Source organism: Nesoenas mayeri (genome assembly GCF_963082525.1).
Source record: "Nesoenas mayeri genome assembly, chromosome: 8".
In the NCBI taxonomy this organism is placed as follows: domain Eukaryota; kingdom Metazoa; phylum Chordata; class Aves; order Columbiformes; family Columbidae; genus Nesoenas; species Nesoenas mayeri.
In genome coordinates this window covers 17,967,632-17,994,447 of record NC_137554.1, presented here as the reverse complement: position 1 = coordinate 17,994,447, position 26,816 = coordinate 17,967,632, and the positions used below count along the sequence as shown (strand labels likewise).

General features: G+C 34.7%; 1 protein-coding gene across 3 annotated transcripts in view; it reads right to left on the bottom strand.

Annotated features, from left to right (window-relative positions):
• The window catches only part of KCNT2 (potassium sodium-activated channel subfamily T member 2), a gene marked incomplete at both ends in the record, with an annotated part of 126,950 nt that overhangs the window by 58,717 nt on the left and 41,417 nt on the right, over positions 1-26,816 (bottom strand). For all 3 annotated transcript variants that reach the window (XM_080349259.1, XM_080349257.1, XM_080349258.1), the window contains 5 exons: positions 20,114-20,208; positions 20,808-20,891; positions 21,378-21,452; positions 25,715-25,774; positions 26,424-26,472. In XM_080349259.1, coding sequence (XP_080205385.1) covers positions 20,114-20,208; positions 20,808-20,891; positions 21,378-21,452; positions 25,715-25,774; positions 26,424-26,472 — 363 coding nt within the window. The remainder of the gene's footprint in view (positions 1-20,113; positions 20,209-20,807; positions 20,892-21,377; positions 21,453-25,714; positions 25,775-26,423; positions 26,473-26,816) is intronic.

The window sequence follows — 26,816 nt, the reverse complement described above, 5'->3', positions numbered from 1 at the left end:
ATAACCTAATTCTTTATATGAATAGTAGTATCAAGTTCTTTTTTTTCTTGTAAATTAAGTGTTAAGCATTGTTTTTAAAAGACGCATAAATACTGCATGTACCAGTACAGATAGCATACATTTTTGCCTGCTTTCTCATATTTCTTATAGGGCAACAAAGATGATGAAGGGAGTGGAGCACCCCCTTATGAGGAAAGGCTGAGGGAGCTGGGGCTCTTTAGTTTGGAGGAGACTGAGGGGTGACCTCATTAATGTTTACAGATATATAAAGGCTGAGTGTCACGTGGATGTAGCCAGGCTCTTCTCAGTGACAACCAGTGACAGGACAAGGGGTAATGGGTTCAAACCGGAACACAAAAGGCTCCACTTAAATTTGAGAAGAAACTTCTTCTTAGTGAGGGTGACAGAGCACTGGAACAGGCTGCCCAGGGAGGTTGTGGAGTCTCCTTCTCTGCAGACATTCAAAACCCACCTGGACACCTTCCTGTGTAACCTCATCTAGGTGTTCCTGCTCTGGCAAGAGGATTGGACAAGATGATCTTTCAAAGTCCCTTCCAATCCCTAACATTCTGTCATTCTGTGATTTCCTGACATAATGAAATATATGGTAACTTAGACTACATCTTTTAGCTGTTTTGATATTTTACAATGGTATTTTTATTTCCTTATTCTTGTTTGCTTCCTCCTCCTCTTTCATCCCATGAAGAATCAGTAATTTACCTGGTCATCCCTGGACAAACATAATGATTTCAAGTAGGAGAGGAATGTTCAGCAAAGGCAATGCTCACACCAACTTGTTCATGTGGAGAAAATAAACCACTGTAATAATAAGTACACAGAAACTGCCTATTTAAAGCTTAGGGCCCAACTCAGCACCTTCTATACCAATTTTAGGTTTCCTGTAAATCCAGCAAATGTGTCTTTTCATAGCAGATCTAAGTGAGCAGTTACAGTAAGACAAAATTGGTTTAACGGAGTAGATTAGTGTTTAAAAAAGCCACAGAAAACCAAACCACAGGTCTGCTAAAGCAAAAGTAGTATCGGAAAGTTTATTACAAGCTTATGGAGAAGATAAGTGTGATTTTAAACACTCTGCTACCACTTCACTTATAAAAACAAAAAGTGAAGATAGTAACACGTAATCTCTGAAGACTAGTCATGTTTAGTTTAGGTAGCATTTCAACTTTTGAGAGTTCAATCTTTGTTTTACTGGAAGTCGTCTTTCTAATTCCAGGAATCTTTGTTTGTTTGACTATTTTATGTGCCAAAACTAACTTCTCTTTGTAAATAATCTATCTCCACATGCCGTCCAGAAGTAAACGCTGTGGAGTAAAATAACCCCTGAGATTGTCGGATTGTCATGTTTCAGTAGCGTATTGATAGCAATTTGCAAGTATTGTATATTACCTTTTTTTTTTCTTTTTTAACTTTTAGACAAAATTATTGTTTAGGGGTACAACCTCTTGAGGTCTAAAATGTACCAGAGGCTGATGCCAAAAATTGGAAATACTTAGTTGTCTTCAGAATTAGCTAGCATCTAATAGCATTTTAATTGGACTTTAACTTTGAGCTTCAACTTGTATAAATACTTTGTTGTGTTTTAAGTAGCTAGCTGCAGGGACTAGCTAATTAATATGTTGAAATCAAGGGGGATTAATTTTGTTGGGTTCAGTGATATTCTGTGGTATAGGTTCAGTGCTTATGCGATACAGAAGTTACATCTGAAATAACTCAGAAATATAGCAATTCTGTATATTAAGTGTTCCCAGTAGTTTTTCACACCCACAACTCTTCAAGGTTTCCACATATCCTACCACAGGATGGTGATGTTGGAACAAATTACATATTAAATTACAACTATTTGATTGGTCTGTACTGCCAATTGCTGTTTGTATTATTTTAAAAATCTTCTGATGCTACTGTCAGTTATCTTTTTTTCTTTATGAGAAAAATTAGAATGAACCATCAGTCAGCAAAATTTTTGATAGACCATCAGGTGTAGCAAATATCTATGCGTAAAATTCAAACACCATGAAATACTGAAGACGACGACCATGTTAACTTTTCAGGAAATACATGGTCAGGCATTTGTGAAATATTTTACCACTACAGTGGCTGTAACTATCTGCTTAAGGAAATAAAGATTTGGAAGAGTTCGCCCAAGATAGTTAAAGAAATTTCCTCAATATTTACACCAAAAATAAAATGTGGCTATAGAACCGTTCATACTTAAGTCTCACTCTGGGCAGCACGTATTATCTCTTAGAAGTCTGATAAATGCATAAAAGTTCTGCTTGAAATTGGCAAAAGGTGCACACAACTTGCCAAAGTTGTTAGTATTAAGCTGGTGCCAGTCTTAATTCCTTGAAACGAAAGTCATGTTAGGGCTAATGCTGTACCTGGAGAATGCCCTGCTTTGTACAGAGGCAAACAGTTTTTCCTACTGGAAGTTGTCTCTGTGGGATGTTCTGTCTTCTTTAGGGCATGAATGTAGAGCCAGATGCAGTTTTGTCTGATATTTTAAAACTAGACATTATTGGAAAAGCAGTTCTCAGTGCTTGTAGAATTAGATAATAGAATCATAAAAAACTCAGTTTACACCTCACAAAACTCTGTGTTGAATACTGATATAACTAGAATGACATTAAAAGGGCTTTTTTTTTTCATTCACTATACCAGATACATATGGAAATATTGTATGTTGGTTTCTAAATGATAATATATGTCTTCTGAATTTTAATTATCTTCTTCCTATGAGACACTACTGACCCGTGTAGTCTTGGCCTACAAAAGCTGAAGCTGTTGCTGAGCACTTCACCCATGACCTAGAAACCTAATGATCTCTGGCAGAACCTCGGGTTCTTATGTAAATAACAAAGAATAGGCAAAGAACAAAGGATGAGTGAGGAGACAATAAAAAAATACTCTGACCAATAATAAAATGTCTATCCTGTTCAAATGCCCTGAAGCTGAGGTTCTAAGTTGACGAAAACCAAATGCTTCAATTTTTTTCAAACCCCGTGATGCTTTCTCAGGTCTCTTCTAATACATGTTTTATTCTAAACATTTATTTTCTGGAAATCAATTTTCTGTAAACAGCATTAAAATAGAAAAAAAAAAAAGTGACTAGCTTAAGTAGATATGCCATTTCCAAAATGTTAAAATGACTCAATCTGATACAATATATCATGTATCATATATCAAATTTAAGAATTACAATGAGAAGTTCCAACTTGCTCCTTTCATTCCATATAGGTGGCCTAAATCTGCGGAAATAACTGAATTGCAGGACATACAAATGATTCATTGCATATAAGGCAGTGAAAGGAATGAGGGAGAAATACTGATTGGAAAGATGAAGGTTTTTATGTTGCCTTTAAAGTAAGTCAGTAGAGAAATACACTTGTTATTCTTAGTTGGTAACAAATGATCCTATGAATACAGTAGATCATGCTAACATGTTTTCAGTGACTGGGCATAAACAAAAAAAGATACTGGTGGACATTGTGGCTTTTTAATATTCAAGGGCAAAGTTAATGTTACAACAAGTATCTCAGGTATTTTTGTAACTCTAATGCCTCTTCATCAGACAGTCCCATGTAAATCTTTCTGTTTTTCCAGGATACTTCCTTTTCAGAGGCTGGCATATGTTGTCATGTAACACTTTCCATTTTTTTCAGAATCAAGTGTAGGGAAGGAAAGGACTCAGATTACTTCACCAGGCTTTGAATCAAGCTCTTCGGCTCTGTGGGACTTTGAATAAAGCTGAGGTAGGGGTGCAGAACTCTTTCTTCCACTACACAACAATCCTAACATATCAGAAATGAATTCTGAATTTCTCTTCAGCTGGAAAGGTCACCTCTTCCTGTATTATATTGCATCGTTATCCTAAATAGTGGTGTTTAATGATATCATTAATGTCTACCCATAGTGTCTAATATAAGCATTTTCCTTCCCCAAAGTTCAGCATGTTATATGCAGCTCATGTTTGCAAAATCTCAACTTATAAAAATAAACTTCCACTAGTAAGCCATGTGACTTCCAGAAACTGCAGAACATCTTGTTAAGCAGAACGGGATATTATGAAATGACCAACTGTATATAAATATTTGTTGAAAGTGAGTGAGAACCTTTCTACTTCTGCTACTGAGTTTTGTGAAATAAGAAGTGGAACTGCAATAAACTGACTCTGGTCATCGAGACTGCACAAGTAGAGTCCCACTGTGGGCAGCATTCAGCTCAGTGTATTTCCATAAAGGCATCTGTGCATACTTCAGTCCAAAGAACTATCTGTATTTTTGTATGCCTTCAGTTTGGCCCAGAGCTTTGACGGTAAACAAGGTAACCCTTGGCATTCCAACTCCAGTGCATCAGTACTGGTTCAGATGAGAGCATGCTGGGTCTGAGGTTTTGGACTGCTCACAGGAATCAGTGATTATTCAGAAAAAGAATCATGCAGTCAGTACTTCAAACACCAGATACTCTTCACCTGCAGGGTGTTACAGAATAAGCTAATATTACATACCTGTCCTTTCGTAGAAAAAATAACTAAGTAATCCATTTATAGTATTCAGAAATTATATGTGTTGTGCTGGAAAATTCAAATGCTTAATTCTTATTTAATATACCCGATATATTATGCTTTGGAACATTATGCTTAATGTTTCTTACAGTGGTTTTGAAACACTCCTCAGGGTATAACAGTTGTTATGCAAACCACCCACAGTCCCTCGATCAAACTGAATTAACAATTGAAAGATTCGTTATCTGAGTATTTGTTAAATGTGCGTAAGAAGCAACTAACCCCCTGTGTAGAATCAGGATAGGAATTAAAGACAGATGTATTGATTTATGACCAGATAGACATATATTTCATTTTCTAGTGACAGAATGCAGTCCACAGTATCCTCTTAGCACCAGTAATAAAAATCCCTATAAATATGAAGGAAACTTAAAAAACATAACCTAGCTCAATGACTGTGTTTGGATATCTGTCTGAACCTAAGTTCGTTTTGAGGTAACACATAAAAAATTATATTGAATTTCCAAAGCCTGGTATCATACCACTGCCACTACAGAAGTAAATTATGTACTTGCCAGATTTCAATCATGCTAAACTTGGATTTTAATCATCAGATTTGTCAGAAAAAAAAACCCTGAATCATAGCAGGTTCGCTAAGAGAAGCCAACAGTAATCAAGAAATTTAAACTTGATCTTTTAAAACTCTGAGATCAGGTATACCTACTATGGAAGCGTTACTTTTTGTCTTTTTTATTACTTGCTCCTTTTTGAAGGAAGTAATCATTATTGGTCAGATTGCTACTGGAGAGATGGAAGATCTAACTTTATAATCATCCTCTATGACTGTGAATTCAAACCCACATCCTGTTTCTTTCCTCTTAATGATAGTGATAGAGATTGTAAGAAGAGGCAAAAGATTCTCAAGTTGGATGAAGTTTCTAAAAGGACCGACATGGAAAAAATGGCCAGCATCCATATTGGATTAGGCAGAAGACTCCTCTAATTCAGTGTCCTGCTTCTACTGAGTGAGGTAACAGATTTTAATGAAAGAATAAACAAAAACAGTATGGAAAGATTCTCCCCTGAAATGCTCTGCCTGCAAAAGAACTTGTAATAATAATTCAGTATGCATACCTTAGTTGTGGCCCAAGAGCAGACTTTCTCTGATGGAGGCTCAGTCAGCTCTGTGTCCATCCCAGCCTTGGTATGCTTTCTCTCACACACATTTATTTACTATAAACAAGCCTGCAATTCCTGACCCTAAAGAATCCTCTCTAATGTTCACATATATTCTGTACTAAAGCCTTCTATGGTAAGAGCATTTCCAGATCTCACTGAAATGTGTAGTATCTTTCAATGCCTGGAAAATCCCAGACACCAATATTCCTTTATGGCAGCTTATTCAGTTTCTGCAGCTCCCTGTGTGCATCTACAGTGGTAGAACACTTTAGCTTCAGGCTATTTGGGTAGCTTGTCTGTAACATATCTAGTTTACTAAATTTTTTATTCCCATATAACAAGGTCATGGAATTAAATAATGTTTAGGAAGAGAGTTGATTAAATACAATTTTACAAACACTCAAGGCAGGATCAGTCTTAAATGATTTACAACCTTACAACTGATACAGCATTATGATATAGTCTATAAACTACTGATAACATGATCTTATTTTCAACCTATCTCAAGTCATAGCATATTTTAGTGACAAATTGATTTAATTTTATTATATTATTAAATATTCATTTTGATCTATCTTACACTCAAAACTTGACAAGTTCTCCTTTCCTTGTTCCTTTATTTTAGGACAGGCTTTTTGTGGAACAAGATTTTGGAATTTTCCTCCTAGTTTTCCTTCAGTTCTGGTGGTGAAAGTTCTCTCCTTATTGGATTTTTTTTTTTTTTTTATTTTTACATTTCCATCCATTTTTACATCCCTTTGACAACTTCTCATTTGTTTGCATTGTGAGTGCAACTCTCTTTTGCTACCCTTATTGCTTTTATTAAAACAACTGCTTTGGGACAACACAAATTACTTTCCTCCAGTTGTAAAGTTATCTTGTTAATAACATTATTAAAAAAGATTAATTTCTCAGAAATTTACAGATAAGTAATATTAAGAAAGAATGGTCTTTGTTGCACTGCTTATCCTGCTGTGAAACTCAGACCAATAGTAAATACAGGCTGGAGAAAAACAACAGAACATGCACTTGGAAGACTAAAGGGTGAATAAACAGAAGACCCAGACATGTAGGCTACAAACTGACAAGAAATAACTGTTTCTCATGGCATCTGCTTGCTGTGCTTTAAATAATCTTTCTGAAAAAGAAAAGAGAGGGTCGCAGATACGAAGACAGGTGGAACATGATGGACTGGCTTGAGCATTTTGAGAAGCCCAAATGAAGACCACTGTGAAATGCTGCAATTATGTAGAAACACAGAGATAGTGATGTGTTGTGCTCCTTCTATTGCACAATGTTTACACTTAAAATGAGGAGTTCATTTTGCAGGTGAATATGCATAGATCAGTGAATGCCAAAGCTTGGTGATAACCTAAATGAAAATGTAATCTGCTTTGGTTTGGATTTTATTTTTGCACTAATCTTTACCTTTCAAGTAGATGTGTGTATTCTTATGAATTAAAGATGGATATTTTAAATAATAGTTCAAGATGCTGAAAAATGAATGTAAGCACATTCTCTAGTATTTTTAACAATAATTGAAACTACCAATGAAAATAACAGCATTGCATATTATTTAAATTATCACAGAATCATAGAATAGATTGGCTTGGAAGGGATCTTCAAAGCTCATTTAGTGCAACCCCCCTGCCATAAGCAGGGACATCTTCACCCAGCTTAGGTTGCTCAGAGCCCCATCCAGCCTGGCCTGGGATGTCTCCAGGAATGGGGCATCCACTAACTTTCTGGGCAACGTGGCCCAGTGTTCTACCACCCTCACTGTAAAAATTTTCTTCCTCATTATAAAGTTGTGTTTTAAAACTCCTTTATATAAATAATTATATAAACATATTATTATATTATTTTACATTACATTATATATTACATTATATATTACAGAAGTGGCTCCTTTATGGTTCAAGTTTCTGCTTGGAAACCTAGTAATTCTTCTATTAGTAGCAATGAGCCAGAAGACTTGCACACCTCATAATATCTGTGTCTTGCTTGGTCTGATGAGCAAGCTCCATGATTTCATCACCATTCTTCTCCTGGTCCTCACTGTTAACAGTGGAGTCCTAATGTTGTTCTCAATGAAATGTTTTGGTTGAGCAAAAAAGCCTGAACTTTACTGTAACTACAGATCTTTCTGAAAGTCATGGAAGTTTTTATTATTCCACGTGAGTTTTCTTCTTTGGGCCACCTGCTTGGACCAAATGTTTGCTTGAAGAAAAGCCTTTAAATCTAATTTGTTTGGCGAGAAATTCAAATGAGTCTGTGTATATAACTCTTTCTAAAAATCAATGAAATCCAAAACCTCACAGGACTGTTCTGATGTGTGAGGTGTGATTGTAAAAATAATTTTGATTGTTAAATAATAGTTTGTGGTAAAATCCCAACCAGTTGCATTCTCAAAATTGTGTACTTGATTACATTCATCATTTAAAGGAAGAGCACAGCTTATATCAGGATGACCAAAAACCAGCAGATGTATGAGTGAGAAGAGGGGACCTGATTCAAGTAGGCAGCAAAATAATATGGGATTAATGATCATAATACTGGAAAGATGAAGGCAGGGAGGGTGAAGAAAGAAGATCACCATGACTACCAGGACTGACAGCACACTACACGGACGGTTAGTCTTTGCTATGTTTTTTCTGGCATATTTTCCCCTTGATTGCTTAGCTGATTGAAAATATTCAGTAGGATTTTATTCTTCCTACATACTCACAGCCCTTAAAATTAGACTTCCACTCTGAATATTCAAGATGAAGTATTTAATGTTTGCCCTAAGGGTGACTGAAACTTTATTTGCTGCATTTTTTTTCTATTTTTAGTTTTAGAATATTAGCTTAGTGAACAAAAAAACATTGAGTGAATAAGCACAGTTGAAACATGACTCCCAGTCACTCTTTTTGCCATAATTATCCAATTCTACTAACCATACATACCTGCCCACATGTAGCTGTGGCCTCTCATCAGTAATTTTATTCTGAACTTCTTCGCGTAAAATATTTGCATTTACTTTGTTTTCACCGCTCATCATTAATGATAACAAACTTGCAAAATATAGGGCTGTATTTAATTTGTTAATATCATCACACTGCAAACTCAAAAACAAATTAACTACAACTGCTCATTCTAAGCAGTCATCTTAGGTTTGTCATAAATGTAAGCCAGTAATAACAGATGTCCTGAAAATATGAAAACGTAACTCAGAAGTTTACTGGAATGCCATGAAGAGTTTTGTTGTTATACTGCAGAGTTAAGCAATGCAGTAGAAAGCATGTAATTACGAGAGGCCATAATGTACTGGATACCTTTAAACAGCCTCATCTCTTATATGATCTCCTTCTCCTTTTGTAATATATTAGTAAACATACTGCTTTGCTGTGGAATATAATTATATATGGTATTCTGTGCCCAAAGGAACGGACAATTTGATTTCATGCCTGTTGTTAAGTTTTTGGTCTGTAAAGTCAACCCACAGTTTGTACTTAAGTGTCTTCTAAGTGAATACCAATTATTTTTTCTTATTGCTGTGACTCAGGCACTTCCACACTAATATACAGTATATATAATTTTTCATAGATATTGCAGAAATGTACAACTTTCACAAACATAAAAAATAGAGCTGTGTTTTTGCAAAGATTGGGAGCATATATTCAACTTTAAGCTTATGTTCTACTTTCTTTGTAAGTATACAGTTAGACATTATACTGAGGTTGAGAGATAACAAGACTCAATAAAATTCACTATTTTTAACTTTTTTTAGGATAAGTTTCTAATTGCCAATGGAAGTACAGAAAACATTAATCAGAGGGCCGTTTATTTGATTTACACCCTAAATGGATTTTATTAACAGAGTTCTGCTTTTTGGGGAACTCCAGGAGAATGGAAAGCAATATCTTCTAACAGTCCTAGAAATACAAATTTGTTGGAGCTGAGATACCATTTAGAGATTAATCTAACACTCTTTGACATCAATTTGATATTAAGTTACTGTGACCAGGTCAAACAATTGACAGAAATGTGTGTTTCGGTAAAAAATTGTTTTGAATTCCCATTAAATAATCAGAGATTGAATTTACAAGTAACGTTTTTGTAATGAATCATACTGTTAAGTCTTTACTTCCTCTGTTTAAGCTCAGTAACTGATTTTGGCATGTGACAGCACGGGGGATGGGGTGTGTACTGCTCATGGAAAAAATATGACACACAAAGGTGAGTTAGAGGAATTCATGGACATTTAAATTTTAAATGCATTTATCACCCAAATGTGATACTATGTGTGAATGACTGTCTATGCCTCTAGTCTTCACCTGTTCAAAAAACATCTGTCTAAACATTATAGTAATTTCCAATGTATACAGAAGTATACAGAAGAGAAAAATTAGATTTTTTAAAAATTATTTTTAAATCTAGTGTAAATGCACTAAAATCCATCTTCTTTTTAGATCATCTCATAACATCTTCCTAGCTCTGCCAAAGCCACTGTCCATTCAATATTCCATAAAGTTATGCCTCATACAAATAGAGTGTGAGTGAATAATTCCTGGTGTCTAGTGCCAGCTTCTGTTAGTATGGCCAAAGTTTTATCAACATCTTTCTTTACTCTTTCTGATTTCAGAAATACGAACTTTGCTAAACTTCACACCCTTAAAATACAGTTGGAATATGAAACAGACAATAAAAGTGAACAAATCACTGAAGAGTTGTGCTGATCACAAATCAGCATAATGAGTTACTGCTCATTGGAGAACCAGAATAACTGATGGTATCTAATAATACAGTTAAATGTGTTAGCATAAATCACCATAAATGCCAAATTTTAGAAAAGTAAAATAAATAGTTTGTCAGCCTAATGAATCAGTCAATGAAATATATATATATATATATAAAGTCTGCATGCTAATGACAACTTCATTTTTGAGCCAGGAATTGTGAGTGATGATGGTTTGCTGCCAGGCATTGAATTTTAAATGGTGAAGTAACATCCTCAACATAATTAGTCATCTGTTGTTACACATGGCATTCTATTTGCTACTGCCTAAAATGATACAACATACTCAACGACAGCATGCGAGTATCTGTTATTACTGCAAAGATAAAATGAATATGTGAAAAGTAATGCCTTCCTGTAATGAAAGAGATGGAAGACAAAGGTTTGTGATATTTTATATATCAAAGTGCCCCTCTAAGGGGACCTTCACCTGCTTTTATGATATCCTCCCAAAACCAAAGCCAAACTTAAGATTTTTCCTACCAATATCGTGATAAAGTATTTCACAATATGCAGGCTCTGGTTGGATTCCAGATCTACTTTTATTCTAGCATTTTATTTTACCAAAGTTATTCTTGTCACCCCTTTTCTGAAGGTAACATGCATATTTTGCACATGTAACATATGCATTTTCACACAATATATCTAGTTACAAGCCTGTGATTCAGCAGTAGGTATATGTGTGCGTGTTCAAGCTTACTGAAGGACCCACATCCTAATGACTTGCATGCCCATTGAGTTTACCTCCATCACTCCCTGTGTCTCAATCTTAAAAATCTTTTCTCTAATTGCATTTCTTCTGTGGATCTTTTTCAAGTGCTGATACTTTTAAGACGTAGCTCTAAAGCATATTGCACAGATTAAAATATGGTAATTGATTTTTGGTAATGAAATATGGTGTTCTGTTTCTCTTTGACATTCCTTATTTGTCCTTGCTCTTTGGATTATCACTTCTAGATTTTCACCAAATTCCCCTTTATTATGACATGGAGTTCACGTGACAAATACAGAATTATACGTTGTGGCCCCAGTTTTGTCCTTATGTACATCAGTGTGACACATAAAATTAAAGCAGGCTTTTCTAATTTAATTTTTAATTTCACTAAGACTTACAGTCATTCCATCTTCTACTATGTCCCTGCAAAAGAACAAGGACAGGACTGCAGTTAGATTAACTTTGAAGAATCCTATGTGTTGCTTTACATGTGTTGGCAGGCTATAATTAGTTAATACTAGCAGTAGCTTGATTTTATTTATCTCTCACAAAATTCTAAATATGATTGCTAAAGAGAAGATGCTGTGGATATGCAGTTTTTTAGAACTGTATTTCTAACAGACCAAATAGTATATAACTCAAAATCATTTACATTTTTTCCTCCTTTCATAATGGTAATTTTTCTTTGATGCCAGAACAACCTGTCATGGTTTCAGGTAATGTTATTAATGTATTACAAGATTTCATGATAATAAAAGCAAAAAAAAAAAAAATGTTCTCTCAATGGCATATTCAGAGTGCATAATGTTTTGCAAAATATTGTGTAACCCTCCTAAATATTCTCAATGCATCATTACTGTAAATAATAGCATCATTTGATATCTGTGAGAGATTTTTACATCACGTGAAATTTATTGGGGAAATATTGAGAAAGAACCTGAGCGACATTTTAACTCCTTCTCGGGCAGAAGTTTCGTTTTGAATCTATTTTTACACCTTACTTAAATATGGATATTCTGAATACTGAATTTTCAGTACTTTCACAGAGAAAAAAAAAAAAATTATTAGAAGAGAATGATCATAACTGATTCCCAGACAGAGGCTGGAACTTTTAGAATGGAAAGTAATTTAATGTCTAACTCCCACCAAGAGTAAATGTCTTGCAATCCATGCTGAAAATTCTTCCCAGTATAAATTAAAAATATTGATTTAAACACCACACTACTAGACTGTGAAATTGCCACTGCATTAATTCTCAAAGGATGATTTATCTGACCTATAACATCGAGTTACATACCATATGAAATATTAAATATTGTGTGATACAAACATAGAGAACAAAAAAATGTACATAAGTTTAATTTGTCTTTCAAATTTTTTCAATTTAACTTTGCCTACCTTTATCTAAATTCACTTTGGAACTACTGATTTTCAGGTTAATAAATGATCTGCAGCCTGTGCTAGAAAGTCACAAAGCTTTGAATGTAACTTGGAAAGATCACATGTACCTGAAGCCCCAGATCATCTTCCAGGGCGCAATAAAACAGAAGAAATATCTCCATCATATTATTTTTTCCTTAAGGAAGAAGGATTTGCTTGTAAATAATCTGTTGTTGACACTCCATTTTACCAAGGCTTTGTGAAGGGCAGCTTTCTGAGCTACTGTTTAGTCTTTCTGATTACTTTTTATTTTCAAAAGAAGACAAGATGACTACAAATGTATCTCTTACACTCAGAAGATAATTTAGACTGAACTCTCTATCCTTTATGACTTTGTTTCACAGACCACAGTAAATAAGCTATTCAAATTACTATTAATTTAACTGGTCTCTGTGTTCAGTTTTAAATGTTCCATTACATCAGTTGTGCAAAGAATTCCCTGCATGTAGCATGGGAAAGATGCTGACCTGATTATTTTAGAAATAACTATGTAGAAACATCTAAAAGGATTAACAAAGGAAATATTATGTCACTACCAAATTAATAACTAAAATAGCATGAAAATCACTGTATAATTTTGTAGGTTTCCATAGAAACCATGTTTGACGGGTAGCCAAAAAGACTTCTGATTAGGCCACCATACTTCTGCTCTCACTATAATAAACATGAATTCTGTTCTGCTTTTCACAAATAACCAGTTTTTGAGTAGCGTAAGTCCTTATCCTATACTCTATATGCAGCACTGTTTAATGGCACAAATCACTCATATGCTTTTCTAAGATCTGAACTCTTTGACTTAAACATAAAAATATTTTTTAAAATGTATTATGACAAATACTACACTATCAATCAAATATGGTAATATTTCTGTGTTTTCACAATACAATAGTTGTATAAAAACAAGCAAAGGCATTAATCCAATAAACAAGTTGGATTTTTTGTTACAGTTTTATCATTGTAATATTTCATCACATTTTCTCATCAAGCCTTCTCTAAGGCTTTAGCCCCTAAGTACTAATAACACAGATGTAAGCAAATGATCCCCAGTGCTAGCTAATGTGACAGAGGTGTGGCCCATCCCATAAAACTGTATTCCATTAGAAAAGGTAGGAGTTTTATCGGAATTTGCAATCTAAATTGACAACTATTTGTGGCAACACTGTTTTCACAGGCTTCTTATACAGCAGATTTTAGCAAAGCCACCTTAGAAATTTCTATACCTAAGAAAATATAAACTCTGCATACAATATGTTTTTCTCCTACCAAAGTTGATGAAAATATTGTCCTTGTGTTCGCGCACACAGTTTTTCCTGTAAGTAAATAGTTCAGATAAAATTTAATTAAATGTATAGATTATTTGTTCACAAATAACAAATGGATATTTTATCAAATATTTTGTTATTGACTTCCCAGAGGCTGCACAATCTGTCAAATTTTCCATAACTTAAGGAAGAGTTAAGGTAGTGTCTGCATCAGACCTCAATTCTAACTGCATATACTTACAGGAAAACTAGCGATACATGCTGCCCTGATTCCAGCAGTTGAGAAGCAGGACAAGGGTAGGGTGGTAGTTGGTACAAGAGATTTGGAAGGTACAACATGCTACCTGGCCTACTTCTAGATATATTTGTTTATGTTTGGAGAGCACTGCATGGGAATATTTCCTAACAGAAAATAGAGATTCTTCGTTTGTAACAAAGAAGACCCTGACAGATCTGCTTTATTTCAGAGAAAGAAAATTGCAACCACTACTATTTTTATACTTTGCAGGATTCTTGAACAGTTGAATAATTTATTTTGTATTATTTACGGTTACTTAGAACTTTCAATAATGTTCTATAATATTCTGGGATTTAAATTCTCCATCTCCTGTTTAGTCTGTTAGATGCTGAGACTTTGTGTGCTATACCACTTTAGAATATTTGGATCTGATCAAATGAAATAACAAAATTACAGTTTAACTATGTGCTTTTTTTGAATGCAGAAAATCTCTCTGAGCCATAAACTGAGGTTGGGCCGAGCACTGAGAGTGCTGTACAACAAAACATAACATTGCAGAAAGAACTGTAGACCCAAAAAAACATGTTTTATTCTACATTACATAATCCACCAACACTCTTCAAGTTCATCCTACTAAATGCTAGGCATCTTTCTTGGAGAGCTGCCATTGTAGGCTCCTGATATAATCAACAGAGAAGGGCAGAGAAGCACAGACCTCCATGTGGCAATTTATTTCCCTGCAGATCTGCATCGCCCTCTCAGGTGTCTGTCTGTACTTATGAATTGTAAATGGAACTGGAGCACTGAGATGCCTTGCTTTCTCTAACACTACATAGGATTAATACTTTTTTGTTTGGTGTTTGGTTTGGTTTGGTTTTTGTTTGTTCGTTTGTTTTCAGAAACATAGAGTTCCCAGTCTAAAGATCTTGATTTGTCTTGTTTGGACTAGATCATTGTCTGGATCTGTTTTCATCCCTACAAGCAATTTATTCGTACTGTTTCCTTCAGATGAGAATTTTGACTGTGTAATTAATATTTAGGCTACAGAATAGGCATACTACATTTATTAGAATCTGTAAATCAGTGTGTAGAAACATCCTAATCTGGTGTTGAAAGCACTGAAAGGTAAAAAATGTTAGGATTAACCTCAGTGACCTTTCAATGAAGACATAAGCAAAGTTAGTGCAGGCTTCTTAGTCTTCAGTATGAAAAAAATAAATGTCCATTTCTAACAGTTTGTAGCCACCTTTTTTTTCACGAGCTAATCATTCTACACTGGTGATATATGACTAACACTGATTTAAAAAGCAAAATAACTCTTAATAGATGATTCACTGTGTCACAGAAAGATGCCTGAAATAGTCATCCACTGTTATGTCTTCTTGTACAGTTTACAGAAATAATTAGTATTTCATTTGACAAACAAGTGCAAACACCATTAGCTAAATGACACAACATATACTTTGACTATGTCTGTAACTTTCACTAGAACTCTATCAATAGTAACTGCTGAACGGTCTGTCATATAGGAGTACACATCTTTTTGTGTATGTGTAATTGCTCTGGTTAGAAGGGTACTGAGGTATTTAAAGAAAGAAAAAATCATGGATAGCCTAATCTGACTTTGAAACCAGAAGAAAAGCAACAAATCCCTTTATGCAATCTGTCAACTACAGATACATGGAGTTAGTCTTAGGAATTTATTTCTCTGCAAATGAGTTCTACCCCCAGATCCATAAACAATTATGATAAAAACTAAAAGAGTAGAACAAGACAAAAATTCTGTTATGTGATTACCATTCTGTAATAACATTGAAAATTGTCAGCTGTACACAAAAATACAGAAGGAGCTTTTTCCCACTATATTCTGAGGGTAAAGGACAGCTTGAATCATGACATCTAAAATTTGTGAGATTAGCCAATTAGCTGTAAATATTAGATTTTAACTTTTCATCTGAAAGCTTACACCTGAGTTATAAGACATAAGTTGGAATGCACCTACATTTTTAACCACCACTTACAAGGTTCTGTTGTGGAAATGCAACTGATGGGTTTGCTGATGATGCATGAGGCAGAACTTAATTATTTATCTGTGGGTTTTCTGCAGGTTTTCTGCTAGCTATGGGAGAAGTTATTTTGAAAATACTTGCTACATGCAGACGGGAGCAAAGTTGATGAGGAAGAGCTCCTTTTATGCATTTATAATTTGAAATAAAGTTTTCTATAAATATACTGTTTTCTTGCAGGTGTTGTACATAACATAGATCCCCCAAACAGAACTCTAAAGTAAATTGCTGTTGAGAAAGGCCACCAGTCAAATGGTAACAAATGCAATGCTGTTGCCTACACACTAGAAGAAAAAGTAAAAATGTACTGGGCTTAGACATATAAAATTTTCTCCCTCCATTGTAAACCACTGGGAGACCAGGAGGTTCAGCCAGCTTCTTGTCCAGGGTCCTGGGTGTGCTGAGGCACCTCTAATGACCGGGACTGAACAGTTCCTCCAGATCTGAGAGATCAGAATTTCAGTTCCAGCTAGACAGACAGCAAAGGCATGTTCCTGCTAACTGAACTTGCACCCATACAAAGATCAGATATAAGTATCTTCTCATGTAAATATCCTCTTAGTCTGTAAACTCACGAGCTTTCAGAAAAGGTCCTGTAATATACATTCTGCAGCAAAATTGTACTTTCAGAATTATCAGTGGAGACATGTCAGCTCCAATATGCTTGTGTGTATCCAGCTACTTTGTACTCTTTTCAGAACTACCGGTTTCTGTTTTTTGCACAAGGAAGTAAAGCATCTCTTTCACACATCAGCAAAAACCCACTTTTTAAAAAGTAAAAATATACCCAAAATTCTGGAAAAAAAAATATTAAGGAGCATTTCTTTTAGATATAAACTAATTGCTGGAAAGTAGTTATGTTTCAGTATTTGTTTTCAACTTTCTTACAGAAATTGCTATCAAAAGACTTACAAAAGGTTTCAGTCTCACTCGAAGCAGAAAAAAAAGCACTTTTCTGCAGTTTCTCAGTACACCAGTCTAACTGAACAAGTAAAAAATGGAAGTGGAAAGAGAAGTCCTTCTGAGCTTCATACCATCTTGGACTTCTTATAAAGCGGTGTAATCCCCATACAAAGCTATGTGCAGTCTCTTTCTGTGTGTCTGATGAAAAAAATCATGGTTTTGAACAGAACCCTGTGTTGTAAAGTTATACTGACTTCAGAAATGCTGAGAAGCCAACGTTCCTATTGAAGCAGATGGTAAAAGCAAGCCTGTCAACCAGGAACTACGGGTGGCTGTGGTGTTACTATTTAATCCATACAGTGCCTGAAAGTGGTTATTTCATTAACCTTAAAGGTCATTAGGGAGGCACAGTGAGTGCAGTTATCAGTAGTGCCAAAAGCACACCATGAGCACGTCCCCACAGTACTGAATTTAGTCTAAGGGGAAAGTGCTCTGAATTGTATTCAAGCTACTAATCTAGGATTATTAATTTTGCATTACTGAAGCTATAGTACTTCATGGACCAAGGCAGTATCTCTAAATGTAACCAAAAACAATGTCATGAAAACAGATCAGTGCTAGCTTAAAAGTTTTTTGTGCTGTGCTCCATTACATGTATGGATAAGTCTAGTGCTGGCTCCCATATGTGTTTGAGAGGAATATGCTTGGTTACTACTTGCTGTTGCAGAAAATGTGAAAGATCAGCCTGGTGAAAGCCATCCTTAAGTGGAGAGATTCCAGAAATGGACTTTGCTCCTCTTTCAGCATGAAGAAATTCATGTAAGTTCTAAACTATATATCTTAAAATGAAATGCTGTCTCAAGTTCACCATAGATGTAACATAAAGACATTAAGCTAATTGATTTTGACTGTTTATAGAGAATTTTTTAGATATTTAAAAAATACACTCTGTAATATAAAATCATACACAGATGTGTAAAAATGTGCAAATATGCCATTATGTGTATTCATGTAAGCAATACTAACAATTGCCTAAATAGAACTCCAGTCTTAGGCAAGCTGCAGGTGCTTGAACAGCTATTCTTAGTCATTCAAAAAATGCTTCATTTCCTTATTTATTGCATTACTGGGTGTTTTCTTCCTATCTTATTTTGCAGTCTAGCAGGGTCAGTATTAGGCCAGTATGTAATGATCTATAATGAGCTGGTATCTGTGACTGTTGAGACCAGACATAATTACTGCACGTGAGCTTGCCATTTTCTGCATGTTTTACTGTCAGTTATCAAAATGCCTGCTGGTGAGCAGGATGTTCTGTTTAGCGGCAGCTTCTATACCTTATTCAACCAGGGACCATCACAGCGATCTCTTAGGAAACATTCTTGTTACTAGCTTACTTCAGTGAGAACTGGATACATATTTTGTTCAGCAATTCCGTAAAATATTTAAGTAGCTTAGTAAAAAAAGGTGAAGGCATATTTACTCAAGAAAGCTTTATATTAAAAAAATTAAAAAGCAAAATTAGAGCAAATTTAAAATGTCAAAGTGCTACAATGATAGAATTTTATGCATTTTGGTTCAAGTATTGTAGTCCTTATTCATATAAAATTTCCTTTTAAAGGGCCATAATATTCAGTAGGAAATATAACATCACAAAATTTTGTTACTGTTTAGAACTGGAAGAATTTGTTATTATGCAGTTGTGTGGCCATAAGACAAAGGGTAAAATTGGACCATTCACTTAGCCACTGGTTAGAAAAAATTCCTCTTCTTATAAAGAAAAGAGAGGGACAAGACTGGAAAAGGCCTTGTGTTATTTTACACTGTTATTACCAGAAGAATTAGGCAGCACGTAACAGTGGCTATAAGAAAAACAAGCTAGAGAAATAAAGTAAGAGAAAATCAATTGGTGTCTCCAAAATGACAGACCAAACTTCATCGGTGTGCTGACCAAAAGGCACCCTATCTGGCAAAATAAATCCAGGTGATTTAGCCTTTTCACACAGAATCATCTTCTCTGTTCACTGCCCCCTTGTACACAGTCTTGTAACACACACATTCTTCCTCTATTTTTTGTTTTCCTGTATACAATATTCACTTCTCAGGCACTACTGCTGAGAAAACTCTCTATGTTAAGTAAACTACCCAGATACACTGTAACTACCTCCATTTATATGAACGTAAGCATGACCATACTGGGCAAGACCAAAGACTCAGGTAGTCTTATTTGTCTCCAGGCAAGAACAACAGCAGATCCACAGGGCACAATATAAAAATGGGGCAATCGAGTGATGTTTCCTTTGGATCTTTTCCTAGGGTCCAATAATTTGCAGCTTATGAATGCCATTAACTGCGTATGTTTTTATTTAATGCCCTCAACAGATTTTTGCCCATACTTCCCAAACTCCTGTAAATTAAGTTTTCAAGGTCTTGGCAGAAAAAACTTCCTCAGAGTAACACATTTTGGTTGTTTGAACCTACCGTCCACCACTTTCTGCAATCTAGATTAATAAAATCTAAACTTTCTGCAATCTACGTTATTAACAGCTGTCCCCTGTACTCCTCATGGGAAACTGACTTGGTCATCAGAGAAATAAAGCTGAGATCATTCATATTTTTCTCTTGTTCTCACCAGTCAGAGGAAGGTGACCTTAGTATGGGTACTTCTGTTAATACTCTCCAAATTTGAGTGACTTTTCTGCTGAGATTGCACTCTTGGTACATATGTAAATATGGTAATATGTAAATTTACCCTCACTCCTTTCTCCTGTGCTTTTGCATCATCTGTATTTCCTTCCTTAGAGTGAGAATGATTTCCTTTCCCATGCATGCACATTCTGTCTCCAAACCCAGTGTTATGAGGACCCCAGTAGTAGCAGGTGCTAGTTAACGCTTTCACTGCAAGCATATTACTGCAATGCATGATTTCCACAATGCCTGTTTTATCACCATGTAGTAAAGGAAGAAAAGTCAATATATATAATAAAAACAAAGGAGTTTTGGCGACTTACCAAGTGAAGATAAGACATAGTAAGGTAGATATTAAAATGAGGACTTGGTTAAACATTGCAGACTGTGTGCGTTGAATGGCTCTATGAAGATCATTCTATATTAATGGAAAATAGGTGTTATTTTTAGTTTTGAATTAATAAGGCATGAACTGATTCTTTGGAGGAATTACATAGTGCTCTGATAAAACACAGTCATTCAAATGCACTTAGAATCTGCTGATCATATAGAAGGGTGCAAAACAGCCAGCTGTGATTCTGTGATTATTCAACTAACTCTTTGTTCATCCTGGCACAACTCTGATACTATTGCAAACTGCATTAAGGTCTGTCTGCTCATGCCTAGCTTACAAATTACAGGCTGCAAGGACCAATTAAGGCACAGAAGCTGAATTCCCTACAACTGTGTATAAATGGAAGAGTAGCAAAAAAACCAGCCATTACAACTTTCCCTTACCATCAAAGTAACAACTTATACTAATTGAGATTTCACTTGAAGTCTTTTTTTTTTTCTGATTTTGATGCAGAAAGCAGCTTAGCAATGCTTGACCATTTGTATAATCTACATACAGATCTGGTTAGCTTCCTATCAAAGCTGGACAGTGGACTGTACTGCCAAAATCCCACTAAAGACAATATGCTAAAAAAAAAAAAAAAAAAGAAACTCTAAAATAGTTTTTTATTTTGTCATACTTACAATCATATTCTCTAAAGCATGTTTTGCCAGCCAACAATTTAAAAACACAGGAATAAACAGGTTTCTTAAGCCTGGCCAGAAAATCTGAAAGAAAAATTAACAAATTCATTGAAAGCTTTTCTCTTCAAGCAGCAATGAAACAACTGGGGAAAAATACTTATTATTAATGTGTGAGATATGGCTTTAAAAAACATTTTAAATAACTTTTTTTTCTTTGTGATGAACTGTACATAAGATAATTTGATAAAATAAGGACAGTCAGTTTTTAGTTTAGACATCAGAGTTTCTTATATTTTAACATCTAGCTGGTTTATTTTATTGATTGTGCTGTATTTTGAGTGAGAGGGTTTTGCTTTTCTTTGTCCCCTATCAGGGAAGAAGGGGAAAGTTATCTGTATTATTACTTCATGCAAGTAGCAAACAATATTCTTGTTGTTGACAGATTTCTGTTCTCACAGGCACAAATTTGGCATCCACATCTAAGTTCCAAATTTACTTCAATTAAAATTAAAAGTGTTTGTGTAGCTATAAAAGTGCAGTGTGTAAATGTATTAATTCAAATATGTTTACCGTGATGATGAAAGGGACAGCATTAATTATTTCCAGGAGAAAGGGTATTCTCAGAATTTGCTCCCAGATATTTCCCTTCAAAGAAAAGGAAAAAAAAAATCATGTTACAGTAGCGTCACGTCTAGTTCTGATGAGAAATATATGTGATATTCTAATGCCACTTATAGATTCTCTCCCATTAATCGAATTTCAGAAAGATCATTCATTTGAAATTTAAACAGATATGTCAAATGTGGATATAGATTACAGGCCACTTTGGACTATTTTTCTTACTGTTTATCATTATGTACCTCATAGACAAAAATACATACTTTTAAATCTATATTTTTACTAGAGCAGTTCTCTGTTTCGGTATGACCATATATTTCCTTGATATGACCTAGTAAGTAAGACAGCTCAAATGAAGAATTCTAATTGCATTAACTAGTCAACTCATTCTCTCAGCTAATTAAGACCTTCATTAAATTAAGTTTGCATTTTTTTCAGAAAATAATATGCTCCTGTTTCCTTCTATTGCATTTTTAAGTACCTTGGAATCATACACAGACATATTGTCTCTGCTTTTTCATTCTTCAAAAGTTAGTTTACTTGCATTTTTTACATGCACACTTACACACGGATAAAGATGTAAGGTTCCTGTCCTAAGGAACTTATCTTTTCAATAATTCTTTTTCAGTGACTCCTCATACAAGTAACAGACTACCTTGCTGGCAAATTATTTTATCTGCAACTATTTCTACTTCTTTTTCTTAGAAGCCTCTATGTCTTTAAAATCCTGCATTGTAATGTTTTAGCTTTTCACTGTGCTAGTTTTTCTTACCCTAATGCTTATCATCTAAGAGTGTCTAAAAATCAAAGTCCTAGTACAGCATAAGAGTTGTAGAGACATATATCTAAAGGATATGCCTTGCTCAGAAGACTTTACCACCAAATCAACTGTTCTGACTACTCCTATGCACAGGTGACTGCCCTGTAGTCCATATTAACGCTTATTGTGAAGGATGAGCCACTCTGTACATCCTTCTGATAGAACTTCATGGCAAAATATAAAGCAAAAGAGGAATCAAATATATTGTATTTTCCAAAGAAAAAATACCAGCTCATTCTCCCTTAATCATGTTTTATTATGCTCTGCATGTTAGTCACAGAAGTCTCTTTATTAATTCTAATCCTGCTGTTAAGATATTAACTTATTAAGAAGTAAGTATTAAAAATATGAATGAAATTAAGTTGGGGAAAGATAGCAGTATTCTATAGTGAGTCCTTCCTTCCTGTATCTTCTTTTATCTCTATTTTGTATTTTCTCTTTTCCAACTGTTTCGGAGAGAGAAGTAAGGAAGACAATCTAATGTTTAATATTTTAATTAGGACTACAAGACCAAAGTTCTGTATTTCTGTCACAAACACTTCATTATATTTCAGGGCTTCTTGGAAACTGGTCCTGCTTACATGATATTAGAAGCCTTCCCACATATTTCAATGGAAGCGGTACTGAACTTTTCATTTGCTTACTGATAAATACAGGATGGGAATAATACTACTTCTGTTCCACATCTGAGTAGCGATTGTGAATGATTAAATGTTGGGATGAAAATCCATACATTTAAAAAAGAAGGTATTGAAAATTCAGTGACTTACAGCTTTACAAACTCTGTATATCAAGACTTCATCATACATAATGCAATAACAATGTAGCATATATTATGGAAATATTGCAAGAATTTGCAGTCAAGCATTATATTTTCAGTTGCAATTACATAATAATCTTGGCTGTTAAAATAATAATCAGATATAACCACTGAAAATTAAAACAAGTTCTATAGCATATGATATTCTTTTTCTATTGTTAACTTTTCACATCTGGAAGCCATTGGACCTACGGGGCAAGGATCATTGTCTTCCATGTAATTGTAATTGGTAGGAGTTAAGACACACTTGAATAATCTTAAACATTTCATGTAATAAGCAATTCTGTAAATAGAAGTGAAATTATGAGACCTAAAACTGAGGTTTAATTTGTAGGAATAATAAAATCGAAAGAAATTTGATTTTCCCAACTAACCCATTCTATGATTTCACCAGTTTCTTCATTTTTAATGTTAAGAGCTTGCTTTTCTGTGTTATAGAAATGTCACATAATTTACTTGTGCAGGCAAAATGCCTGTGCAGATGTGCTCCAGGTACTTAGTGATGTCTGCAGCTCTAAGATTCTGGCTTCCACATACAAAGGCGTCATGTCTTCTGCAAAATTGCCTTTTGCAGTGAGAATGTATGCTACTGGCACAAGCAGCTAAGACTGCCTGTGTGCCAGTGATACAGTAGTGTTGCCAGATATCTATGACAAGTTTTGGAAATCAAAATTTCTAATGTAGACATCTCTCAGAATTTTGGCCAACGGTAAACCCTCGTGTAATGGATTAAGATGTGAGAATGCAGATTGTAAACCATTCATTCTCAGATCCAAGTGATCAGCAGTGCAATACAGTGCTACATTCTTTGCATTCCTTCCCACATGAAAGCAATCAAAAATGAAAAATTACTGTAACCTAGTAGCATCACATACTATTATGTCCTCATTATTCTTCATGTTGAATCATTTCTCATATGTCATTAACCAAGTATTAGAAAGGCAAATTCCTTGGAGTATTCTCTCAAATGACTGCTTTATTTATTTTACAGGTTATTTGTGAAATCCCAGGAATGCGCACACAAATGCTAACAAAGTCAACTTTTTTCTTGTTTCTTCCTGGCTTTTCCTCTGACTTGTTCCTAAATTGTAAAAGCTTTGGAAGTGTTGGCATGAAATAAGAAATGTCACAGATTTACATGAACCAAGTCTCCTTCGGCCATCCTGGCTGTATAGAAAGGGCCTACAGTGGGTGAAATAACAGCTGTCTTGGCTTCCTGAGACTGCTGTAAAACTGGGGTAAGTGGCTCTATCATAACATTTCCAGGACCAGAGGGAAGGAGGTGTTTGCATCAGGTGGATTGCCAAAGTGCATTTCAGTACTACCATTTTTTCTTACATTACTCTTATTCCCTCATGGAGACTGGAAATATAGCCATCATAAAATTGTCTCAACTTCTGTGACAGGTATATGCAGCAAATCAAGACAGCAAAGCTTTAAGCCCATTGCACGCTAATAAGTAACTTCTCATGGGAGCTGACTTGCCACTATCTCTCTCAACTTCTGTACTCACTAAAACTGTTGTAGACCACAAGCCAAATGGCTACGGATAAAATTCTGCCCAATAAACTCAGGAACACTAGAAATTGTGATTGCTCTTTACTGTTTGGGCACTAGATTTGTTAATTTTGGATTGTTTCTGCCTATAATTGATTTGCATTTGTAACCAGCAACACCTTCATAGTATACACTACGAGGATTAAGAAGTAAAGTTTCAAGCCTCTTTGCATTATTGGGCGCTATGGAAAACATTTATGCCATAATCACTGATAAACACACTAAAGTACAACTCTCTAACTTCAGTGGTGGCTCTGATAGCTACTGAATGTCAGTAAATCAAAAATTACAAAAAAAAAAAAAAGAAAGAAAGAAAAAGAGTGCTCCAAGATATTTTCAGCTTCAGAAACACCTCTTTTCATATTTACTTTGATAAATTATTTTATTAATAGTATTTTTCTCCTGAAGATACTAAAAATGCAGAGTACCTAAAATTGATTAGGCTAGCACATAAAATATAATGACGAAAATTGAATAAAAATATTAGGAAAGTATTATAACTTTTTAAAGAGAATGCAAACACAAAAATATACTGTATCCACATCAGATGATTTCAAGGCATTTTGAAAAATGTACCAAAACCATCAGAGAGATGGATAACACAAGTATGTAGGTATCCATAATTAAAAAAATAGAAAAAAGAGTACTGTCTTGGCCTAGTTTTTTGGTATGTAGTTTCAGAGGCCTGAAATTTGAGTTATAGATACTGAATAGCTACAGTTTTGAGATCAATGACAATCATGTCCATTGCAATATGCATAGACATATAAGACTGTGCACTTGGAAAATCCGTATCCAAAAATTAAGGTCACTTTTGAGAATCTGTTTTCAAATTACAATGTGTAAGTGAACAATGAAAACAACTACAATTTCATTTCTGACTTCCACTCTAGATATTACTGTTTGTTTATAAATTCGGGAAACATGAGTAGGGCTTCCTGTGACAATATGCTGTCCCGTATATGTGTGTTTTTCTCACCTTCCTGCTTGTGTATCAGTGTGGGCACAAATGGGGGCGCATGAATTTTACAATGAAAAATTTAACTCAGTTAATTTTTGTGATGAAATATGCCTAAAAGTAACAGTACTTACCTTGTAGCTTAGATAACTCAGCAGCAGAGTTTCAAAGAGACTTATTACAGCCACAGAAACCTTAAGTGAAGTGACAAAATATGTGTATTAATATTGACTTTGAAACAATATATGAATTAACTATTACAATGAAAAATAAAAGATAATAAAAAGCAGCTTTTGTATGCATCCTCTGAAGCCATCTCGGCTAACAGTATTTAGCATTAAGCTTAAATATTGTTATTTTTCTGACTAAAGCACAGGCTGTGACATGAGTCTCATTGCACAGGCTGTGACATGAGTTTCATCCCTCAGGGAGCCTGCAGAGTGGCCTTTCCATGGTTTTTAGAGAGCTCTATACACAGTCTGCCAGTATGTTTCTCAAGTTCCAGTTGTCAAAAGCTATTCATAAGCAGTTTATGAAAGTTAAGCTCATCATTAGAGCAAACAGTGACTCAACAGAGCTTGATAATTCTAGGAGAAAAACCTATCTAATTCTACAATACTTAGATATGGCTTTAATACTTTGTAAATATATTTTAAAGCTATGTAAATTTGAAACAGTTCACTCAGATCAGCTTATCTTTATGCTTTTATTGTACTTAGTCAAGTAGATTTCTTTGTTAACATCAACTTTTCCAAGTTTCCTTTAACTTCACTAAAATGTTATAAGTCGTTGTTGTCTACCGTTATTAAATGAAAATAGGTAAAATGGCCATTTGCATATTACCTGTAATCCCCATAAAGGCAAGCTTCTATTCACCCAAATAATAGGAGACCTGTTCATTAAAATTAAAAAAAAAAAAAAAAAAACAAACTATAAAAATCTGGTTACTGTTTTGAACAAAATCAAGAGAAAAAAAATTGTACATGTGAATGGAAATTAGAGAAGCCTTATTTTTTAGAAACATTCCCATTAAAAAAAAATTTAAATCAGTAGTTATCTACTGAGTACTGACAATTCTTGTATTGCTAATCCAGAGCCAACCACTGAGTTCCCATGGGAGTAATCCAACACCCAGTGACACCAAAATCTTTCAATGGATTCAGTGGTGCTAGTTAATCCCCTATGATTCCAGAAAGAAAAAATCAATTTGCACAGATGCAAAGTAATAATATTTAT